This window comes from Peromyscus californicus, unplaced genomic scaffold (genome assembly GCF_007827085.1).
Source record: "Peromyscus californicus insignis strain IS unplaced genomic scaffold, ASM782708v3 Scaffold_21__1_contigs__length_65335640, whole genome shotgun sequence".
NCBI lineage: Eukaryota > Metazoa > Chordata > Mammalia > Rodentia > Cricetidae > Peromyscus > Peromyscus californicus.
In genome coordinates, this window is record NW_026294514.1 from 12,771,759 (window position 1) to 12,782,166 (window position 10,408).

The 10,408-nt window shown below is 45.7% G+C and overlaps 1 protein-coding gene across 1 annotated transcript in view; it reads right to left on the reverse strand.

The window, feature by feature from the left end:
- The window catches only part of C2cd6 (C2 calcium dependent domain containing 6), a 92,266-nt gene extending 89,410 nt beyond the window's left edge, over window positions 1–2,856 (reverse strand). Inside the window, exon 1 of the mRNA XM_052749538.1 lies at window positions 2,491–2,856. Coding sequence (XP_052605498.1) covers window positions 2,491–2,856 — 366 coding nt within the window. The remainder of the gene's footprint in view (window positions 1–2,490) is intronic.
- Between the last annotated feature and the right edge of the window lie 7,552 nt (window positions 2,857–10,408).

The following is a 10,408-nucleotide window of genomic DNA, read 5'->3' on the forward strand; positions in this document are numbered from 1 at the left end:
AATAGAAAAGTCATTAAGACAATAGGACCACAGGCAACTTGGGAAGGAAAGGGTCTATTTCATGTGACAGCTCATACTCCGTCCATCACGGAGGGAAGTTAGTGCAGGAACTCAAGGCAAGAATCAGAAGGCAGGAACTGAAGCAGAGACCGCGGAAGAATGCTGCTCACTGGCTTGTTCCCCATGTCTCGCTCAGCCTGCTTTCTTATAGAACCCAGGACCACCAGCCCAGGGGTGGCGTGGCCCACAGTGGGTTGAGTCCTTTCACACCAACCACCAATCAAGAAACACAGGCACAGCCCAATCCAACAGAAGCAATTCCTTAGCTGAACTGCCTTCTTCCTGGGTGACTCTAGTTTACACCATGTTGACAAAGAAAAGACAAACCAACAAACCATCACCGGTATAAATAAATTTTTAAATTAAATTTTAAATTAAAAAAATATTTGAGACTTCCAGTCACTTACCCCCTCTGTCTGCTTTTACTCAGTTTACCCATTTCTAAAACTCACTATGTGGGCAAATATGACCTAAATTTCTGATCCTTCTGCCTACACCTCCTGATATGAGTACGGGCATGTGCCACTGTTTCTGAAGTGCGGGGATTGGGCTCAGGGCTTGTGCACGTTAGACAAGCTCTCTACAAACTAAGGGACATCCCCACCACAGCTCATCCAGTTCCTCTGGCTGCTCTGTCAACCTAGTCACCACACCGATGTTCCCCTTTTCCTCTGAGGTGATTCTCAAGCTCATGTCTAGGAATCAGTTAAAAATAGTTTTAATTTGAGCACATTCCCGCATTTACCCCTCTAATCCAGGAGGACTATGGTGGAGGCTGAAAAATCCAGATTTTAGAGATTTATTCTTTATGTATGTGTATGTCTGTATATCTGTCTGTAAGTGTGTGCACATGCGTGTAAGTGACCCCAAAGGCCAGATCTCCTAGAGCTCGAGTTACAGACAGTTGTGAGCTGCCTAGCGTGGGTACAGAACTGAACTCAGGTTCCTGTGCAAGAGCAGTACACGTTCCTGACTACTCAGCCATCTCCTCAGCATCCCCATACCAAGGCTTTGCCAAGGACCTCAGAAGAATTGAATAGAGATGAACGAAAAACTGAAAAATGAACAAGCAATGAGCTGGAGAGAACTCTATTAATAATACCAGGCTTATTTGTTCATTTTTGTGGTTATATAATCACCCAATCAGCAAGTAATAAAGACCAGTTATTTTTATGCAAAAGGAAAATTTTACATTGACAAGGAACTGCCATGTTCAAAACAATATTAGAAATCACTATTCTGGGAAACAAAGCCCAAATTCCTTGAGGTCATACACAACAAGCTCAGCCCATGGTCTGATTTTGAAGCACATCTCTCTTATAAACCTTTGTGATTTTTAACTTAGCACATCTTAGAAACTTACCTTTTAGTTAGCCTTTAATCTGCTCTCAATCCATCCTAACAATGCTCTAAAAGCATGCTAAACTCTTGGAATTAGCAGGAACTTTGGAGATCAAATTATTATTTTACAGAGACAGAGCTCATCTTCTCTATGTACCATTTGTTTCTGAATTTTGTTGTTGTTTATTGAGACAGGGTTTCTCTGTGTAGCCCTGACTGTCCTGGAACTCGCTCTATAGATCAGGCTGGCTTTGAACTCAAGAGATCTGCCTGCTGCTGCCTTCTGAGTGCTGGATAAAATGACCTTTATATAGAATGAATTACAGTTTGGTTCTCCTTTGTCATGTATGCCTCCAGCCCCTCGTTACCACTAAATACTGGAGACTTGATGAAGAATTAGTCCTCCAGAGTCATAATTTAAGGGCCTTGGTAATATCTGGGTGTAGTGGCACACACCAGCATCCCATCACTTAAGTATATAAGACGGAGGTGGTGGTGGGGGATTGCTAAGAGTTTGAAACCAACCTGGGCTCCATAGCAAATTATCAGGTCAGCCGGGCCTTATGTAGTAAGGCAAAATGAAACAAATTAAAGACCCTCCATAACAAAATAAATAAATAGGAAGGAAGGAGGGAAGGAGGGAGGGAGGAGAGAGAGAGAGAGAGAGAGAGAGAGAGAGAGAGAGAGAGAGAGAGAGAGATATTGAGAGAGAGAGAAGGAAGGAAGGAAGGAAGGAAGGAAGGAAGGAAGGAAGGAAGGAAGGAAGGAAGGAAGGAAGGAAGGAAGGAAGGAAGGAAGGAAGGAAGAATGAATGAATAAAGTTTCTGGGGTTTGGCAGGTATCCAGACAAATGACATCTTGACAAATGACAAGTGAGCATGTAGTGACTGTTCTTTGTCCCAACGAGCGTCACCGTCTACATTTTCACTGCCTTTCATCTCCTAGTCGACAAAATGACGCTGCAGGAGGCTAAGCTGCCTAAGGTGTCTAGTGTGGCCCCCTTTCCCGCGAGGGAGGTCTCGGGATTGCGGTCCCTAGGGCACCTCCGGGCCTGCCATCCTGCCCGCTCCCTCCTCCCGGGCCACTCACGTTCAGCAGCCGCGTCCCGGTGCCCTTGCCCTTGCCCTTGCCCTTGCCCTTGTCCTTCTCTTTGTCTTCGTCCAAGGGTGGCGGCTTGCCTTGCTCGTTGGCGTAGTGCACGGAGGAGACGTTGGACGCCCTGCGCCGCATGGCGTCGGCGGGGCTGAGGGAGCTCTTCTGGGGAATGGGGCTCGGTATCAGGCTCGGGGCCCTCAGGCTGCTCTGCATGGAGGGCTTCGAGGTCCCAGCCGTGGCCAAAAATGAGCCCAAAGATGAGCGGATGGGCATCACGCCTGGGAAGATGGAAAACCTGCGGGGTGCCTCTAGAGGGTTGATGGAAACCCTCCGGATTCCCGGAGGAGGAGGCAGCTCCATTGTTACATTCTCTTTGGGGGCCCAATCTGCCACTGAACCCAACCGCTGTTCGCTGCGCACGCGCGCACGCTGCAGCCTTTCCCGCCCGTCCCCGGACCACGTGCAGAGTGCCCGGGCTTTGGAGGTGAGCGTTTAGCAGGCGGGCCCATCGGCTCCGGTTCCTTGTCAGGCAGTTTCTGTTTCCTCCGGAAGTCAGAGCCTGCGGGTGGGCGGCCTCCTTCACATTCTACTAAACTCTACTTAAGTCTCAGCAGCCCTCTTCTCTCCACACCGTTTCTTGTAGGTTTATAATTTCAGGCATACTTTCTGTGCACTCTCGCCCGTGAGCCAAATGTGTATCTCCAGCAACCTAGTGGGACACCTTGATCTGACTGTTCCACAACACAGGACACAGTCACATATTTATCTTACCTCCGGAGCTCTAGTGTGTTCCAAATTCATTTGATGTAGTAATTCCACATGCACAAAATTCTGACCCTTTTTTTAAAAAAAAAAAAATGTATCCTTGATACAAGAACCCTTCTTCTTTTCACTGTTCCTATTCTGGGACATCTCTCGTATAGAAATGTACAATGATTTACTCTATGGTTTCCCAGGATGACTCATCAATTTCTTCCGCTGTCTCAGTATTAGAATAATTTCCCATTATACACGAAGCAAACCCAGAAGCTTCCAGAACTTTATTGGCCATTTAACACTTAAAAATATTTTTTAAGGTGGTTCTAAGGCAAAGTGGGTAGCACATTGGACTTTTGGGAGTTTTGTTTGTTTGGTTTTGTTTTGTTTTTCGAGACAGGGTTTCTCTGTGTAGCCCTGGCTGTCCTGGAACTCGATCTATACAATTACCACTCTTACTAATCAAGCTCAATTTGATAGGACATTTTCAGACTATAGTGTCACATCTTCAAGAGTCAAGTCCATTTTCATGATAATGTTAGGATGTATACTCTGAACTCTCATTCACTCATGCATAAGAGAAGTCATCTGGCCAGAACCAGGCTGGCCTCGAACTCGCAGAGATCCGCCTGCCTCTGCCTCCTGAGTGCTGGGATTAAAGGCGTGTGCCACCATTGCCCAGCTGCATGTTAGGCTTTCAAAAATATAAAACATTTTAAATATGTTTCCCTTCCTCAGAGCCATTATTTACTGTTATAATATTTGAAATGTAGTCTTCTTTTAGGCAAGAGTGAGCTCAAAAGTCGCCTTTAGTGAAAGGACCAAGCAGACGCCATAACAGGCTGCTCAGTCTTCTCTCAGAGATCAGGCCTCAATTTCAGTTTCCTGAGACTTGAGCAAGCAGTTTCTGAGAGGGCCATGGACAAAGGACAATCACTGATGCCCCTGGCAGCAGGGACAGGGAGACAAGCCTGGGCCACTGAGCCAGCCCCCACAGTCAGTACGTGCCTCCATGGCAGCTCAAGGACAAAGCCTGGGACTTGTCCAGGCCTGCCTAAAAATGGATAACTGTAACCCCCAACTAACCCTAGCCAATTAAAAGTTGCTAACATGATTGCCACTCGAATAAACCAATCCTGAGTCTGTTCCTATGTAGTCTGTAGACCCCAAGCCCCCTTTACTTTAAAAACCCTGCCCCATTGCTACTCAGAGTCTCTCCTCTGTTGTAGCGTCAGACGGACAGAGAGTCCCGAGTTAACTCGAAATAAAAAGACTCTTTGCTTTTGCATCGGATTTGGTCTCCTGAAGGTCTTTGGGGGACTCTGGGTACAACATTTAGTTAATCTCTACCACCAGAAACTCCATTTCACACAGCCCCTGCTCACATCTAACCTCACCTACAGACCTTTCCTAGATTCTCCACTCCCATCTCTCCCTAAGTAGACCAAGATCCCTCCAGAAGGCAGACAGTATGTTTGCCATGTGCTCTCGCATGTGCCCCAAAGACACAATGAACTGCTGCCTCCAACCTACTGCTTGGCATATCCCTTTGTGTGGGCTCACACTAGTAGCTGCTAATCTCTAAAGGCAGGATTCTGTAAGAACAAGAACTCGGTCCTTGCCTTTCCCTTTCAAGTTGCATGGCACAATATCCCAAGCCCCTTAATTCCTGTGTGTTGTCAGTGTGGGTCTGTGCTGCACTGTACCTAATCTCCACCCCAATGAGACTTGGCTTCCCAGCTCATTGTGACTTCCGGAGGGTTCATGTAATGTAGCATGAAACACCATAGATGAAGCAATCTTGCTTTTTGTTTGGTTTCTCAATGAGAGATGATTGTATTTGTACTGTAAAACTATTCCTGCTGGGCAGTGGTGGCGCACACCTTTAATTCCAGCACTCAGGAGGCAGAGGCAGGTGGATCTACAGTGAGTTCAAGGCCAGCCTGGTCTGCAGCGCAAGTTCCAGGACAGCTAGGGATACACAGAGAACCCCCGTCTGGGGGTAGCAGGGGAGAGGAAACAAACTGAATCAAACAAAAACAAAACAAAACAAAACAAAACAAAACAAAACAAAAACTATTCCCATGCTTCATTTATTGGCTCCTTAAGGAGAGTTCAATTCTCCAGGTCAGCTTAGCAATTAGTTCTATGCATTTTCCAGACTTTGTAATGTTTTCTGGCCAGGGCCTGAGCTGTAAGAACAAGTTTATCACTATTAGAGATCTCTGGTTAAATGTAGAAGCTCTGTGCATTGGTTTCCGGAGACACGTGCCGGAGAAGAGTGGCATTATTGATTTACTGTGAACCATGAACTACAAAGGAGGGAGGAGGCCCTTCAGGGTCCACAAAAGCCTGGTTCTTCAGAATTGTCACCAAGTCTGAAAATGTACTTGAACCTAACTGATGGAGGCAGCAAGCAATTGTTTTTGAATGGGACAGAAATTAAGTCTTGTGAACCAATTTATATCTTTAGGTATTTCAGTCCACTAGTGCTACACAATTTAAGAAGAACAGAAATGTGTTTCTCACAGTTCTGCTGGGAGTCCAGTCTATGCTTCCTAAATAGTCCCTTGAGCAGTGTCCTCGGGATATCTGTGTTCACATGACAGGGTAAAACTATTGAAGTTTTGGCATGTCCTGCAAGAATTTTACCTGTCTAGGTCTGAGGTTTGGTCAGGACAAGAAGCTCAGAATGTGACAGTGTGCTCCCCAAATGGTAGAAGGAGAATGTGAGAGACCAGCTCCCACCTTTTCCCCAGGGTACTTTTGAGTGGGGAGAAGTGAGAAATATAGAAGTTTTTTAATATCTCTATTAGATAATAAAATTAGATTAGATAGAAATATAGAGGGGAGAGAGACAGATAGAAACACAGGATAGCCTCGGGAGGGCCTGGATCAAAACTCATCAGCCCCTTCTGTCTCTACTAAAGGGCTTTTTAAAGAAATGCCAAGGGGTGGGGCAAAAGACCTCCCTTCCCCAGCACAGCCAAGTGCAGACCATCCCAGACACCTGGTGACCACACACATGGTCAAGGCATCCTCTAATGCAGCTCTGCTGGGTAAAGCAAGCTCAGATCTCACTAGGAAGCTTTGTGGGCCTCCACAGGAGAGCTGACTCCCACAGGTTCTCTTCTGACCTTGCTGTGCACATCCACACACACAAACAAAACACAAATAAATGTTAAGGAAATTTAAATTTAAAATCTAAGTATATAATTTTACATTGAGAGATAAAAATCAATGAAATATAATTTCATTTGAGGGACAACTAGGAAAATTTGAAAATGGATGAGATGTTAGATATGATGGTGTTATGTTTTTCTGGTTGCTTTAATGATACTGTGCATTCATAGACAAAAGTCCTTAATTCTTAGAATAAACATCCCTTCAAAAGATTTTGAAAGAAAAAAAGGGGGTGTACAAAGAAAAAGCAAATGAGATAAAAGTTTAACATCAAACCTAGGCTGATATCCCACAACACTGTGTTTTCAAATCTCCAGAAGATGCTACCCTGAAGGCCTGGAGAGATGGCTCGGCAGTTAAAAGCACCTGCTGCTCTTTCAGATGGACCCGAGTTCAGTTCCCAGCACTTACATTGGATGGTTTACAGCTACTTGTAGCTGTAGTTCCAAAGAATCTGATACTTTTTCTAGCCTGCACAGGTGCCCACACATGTTCACACACATAAAAAATAAAACCTTTTTACTTTTTAAATGCTGAGCTGAGCTGGTGAGCTGGTTCAGCCAGTAAAGATCCTTGCACAAGACTGGTAACCTGAATTTGGGCCCCAGAACCCACCCATGTAACGGAGGAAGGTGAACCAACTGTGCAAAGTTGCCCTTTAACCTCCACGTTTACTGTAGTGGAAAGCCCCTCTCCCATCATTTATACACACATATGATGATGACGGAGAAGAGGGGGAGGAGGAGCAGGAGGAGAAGAAGAGGAAGAAGAGGAAGAGGAAGAAGAAGGAGGAGGAGGAGGAGAAGGAGAAGAAGAAGAAGAAGAAGAAGAAGAAGAAGAAGAAGAAGAAGAAGAAGAAGAAGAAGAAGAAGAAGAAGAAGAAGAAAGATTTTCTAAAGTGCTAAGCTTACTCACCTGCCTGACCTTTTGTGTGTGTGTGGCCCCATCTCTACCAGTAGAAATCTTGTCCATTTTACAAAGCCCCACTCACATCAGACCTCACCCACAAACCTTTCCTAGATGCTTCCATTCTTATCTCTCTCTCTAAGTAGATTAAGAGCCTCTAGAAGGCAGACAGTATGTTTACCATGTATTCAGCCTCCCTATCCTCTGCTCCCATAAACCTGTGGGGGCCACAGAGATTCCATAGTGTGGCCTTATTCCACAGTGACTCAAGGTCAGAGAGTCCAAGCTTGTTTTGTCCCTCAAGGCTGCATAATAGAATGCTTTGGCCTAAGGAGTGGTTACCTAAGGAATGGTCTTATACTTCAAGGTCAAATTACAGGATGTTTTGCCTCATGGCTACTAGATGTTTTGAGAATTAAGAAAGTGTTTACACTTGTCTGTACTTTGTACCTTGAACCATTGTGTCCTTGAGAGGGGGAGGTCTTTCACCTCTCCCCTTGCTGGTGTATAAAAAGCTCATGAGGAACAAACTCGGGGCAACTGTGGTATTGACCCAGAGCCCTCCCAATACTATTCTGTGTCTCTGACTTTTTTTTTAAGTCGTACATCTCAGTTTTTCATATCTATTATTTCTTAATCCTCACTCCTCCCTCCAAGGACTGTTGGGTAGTTGGGCGGGACCCAGCATAAACCCAGGCTTCATCCTCAAATATTCAGATTTGACAGGTCTGATATTCTCATCTATGGCTTTAGCCGTTTGCCTTGAGTTAATCACTGAGACATTCATCTGCAATGAACTTTTCTAATCATCATGATCAAAGGAATCTTTGGTGTGCATTGCTAAAGGATTTGTCCCATCAGCTGCTCAGGGACTGTGTGCTTGCTGGGGTACATCAGGAGATTTGAAATCCAAGTCATATTCAAAGACCACCCTTCCAGTGTCAATTGTAGCATGAATCTTAAATGGTCTAATAAAAACAAACCTGCAGCCAGTTATTGGGGTGAATGCTGAAAGATCAGAGAAGCAGAACACGCCACAGCTACCTCACCTTGCCAGTTCCTCAGCTGATCCTGTTTCCTCAGACTGGATGCCTCTGAGTCCTTATCCAAATGAATCTCAGCTGAACTGCTTCTCGAAAGCCTGAATGCTTACACAGTCAAAAGCTTCTAGTTTCTGGTCTGCATGCCTTATATACCTTTCTGCTTTCTACCATCACTCCCTGGGATTAAAGGCTCACTTTCTGGGATTAAAGGCGTGAGTCACCATGCTTGGCTGTATCCTTGAACACACCAAGATCCAGGTAGATCTCTGCCTTTGGAATGCTAGGATTAAAGGCGTGTGCTACCACTGCCTATCCTCTATGTTTAATATTGTGGCTGTTCTGTTCTCTGACCCCAGATAAGTTTATTAGCATGCACAATATTTTGGGGGACACAATAACACCACAGTCAATTATGACATTATTCTCCATCTGTAGTACAAGGCTCCCCATTCTCTGTGCTCTCGGGAACATACCTAGCAGCTTAGCTAACACAGAGCTGCTATCTCTTAGGTCTGTGTTTCAAGTCTAGTACCACAGCACTGCATTGCTTTCTGAAGGCTCTCTAGGAGGACCTGCCGCTCATCCTTGATAGAATTCATGGGGCTGGAATATCTGTGTCTCTGTTGACTCTTGGGGTCACTGATGGCCCTTCCATCTTTATAAGCAGAAGCATCACAACTGACCAACAGCTCTTGGATGAGATATGGGAAGGTTTAGTCCTTTAGGAAACATCATCAGGCTACACTGTGCGACTCGTATCACGGAAGAAACTCTCCCTGTTTCAAGATTCTTAGCCCCAATACCATCTATATAACCACTTTTGCTGTGAGAAGTAGTATACTCCTGGACTCCAGGCATTAGACCATGAATGGCCCTTAGGGGCCATTACTCAGCCTCCTACATCCCCCACAGTAATAGCAGCTTTCCCTATTTCTCCTTGATGACACAGTTCAGACGTGACCGATCTCAGCTCAACTTCCCTGCAGTAGCTGCGAAGCAGACGCCTACGCTCCCAGCTGCCGCTGCCAACGTGAGAGTCATTGCCAATCACAGTGACAACGGACAGGATAGTCAGCATTGCCTGTAGAGTCACGATTCTATGACACCTGCTCAGCAACCCTGGCCTTACGGACAGCAAAAGATGTTTCTAGTATGGTGCTTGCACCAAATACAGACCAACCCTCAGGACAGCCACCCCAGTGTTCAGTTCGTCAGTCATCTTCTATACAACGTTCGGTTGTGTGCTAATCAGGGGGGCCCAATAGTTAGTTCCAGGGACGCATCCAACAGCCTTTGAGTCACTTTCTGTTCCAGCAGGTCTTCTCATTGATGGACACTGTAGGGCTCACAGACACGCCACCAGCTGAAGAAGCATTTCAAGTGTGTGCAGACAGCTTTTTTCCAGGCAGAACCCACTCCAAGAGTAAAATTTCCCAGAAACCTAAAGATACCTGACAGAGTTTGAGAATGAGGATGGTGAACATCCACTCACATTTCTTGTGACTCACAAGAAGAAGCAGGCCCTGCAACCTCAGCATTCAAGAGGTTAGGAAGGAAGATCAGGAGTCTGAGGTCAGCCTGAGACACTCATCGAGACCCTTTCTCATCAGACAAACAGAAACACAGGATGCGGCCCAATGGTAGAGCACCTGCCTGCCAGAATGAGACCCTGGGTTTGATATCCATCAACTGTAAAAAGGCAGCGTGGAGACTCTACAGAGGTTAGCCCCAAATCACAGGCCTGAGCCGGTTCATGGCTCATGGTTTGTGTTTGTTGTTGCTGCTTTTAGTTTTTGAAATGGTTTCTCGTGTAGCTCAGGCTGGACTCACGCCTGCTAAGTAGCTGAGGCTGGCACTGATCTCCTGACTCTCCTGCCTCCACTTCCCAGGTGCCGGATTACAGGCACACACCACGACGCCTAGCTGTTACAGCTGTTTTTCTAAAGCTCCCCACAGATCCTGATGTGCAACCAGATAAGAGAACCAGCACAGATTTTAAAAGGGAAAAATAAAACTTATAAAAC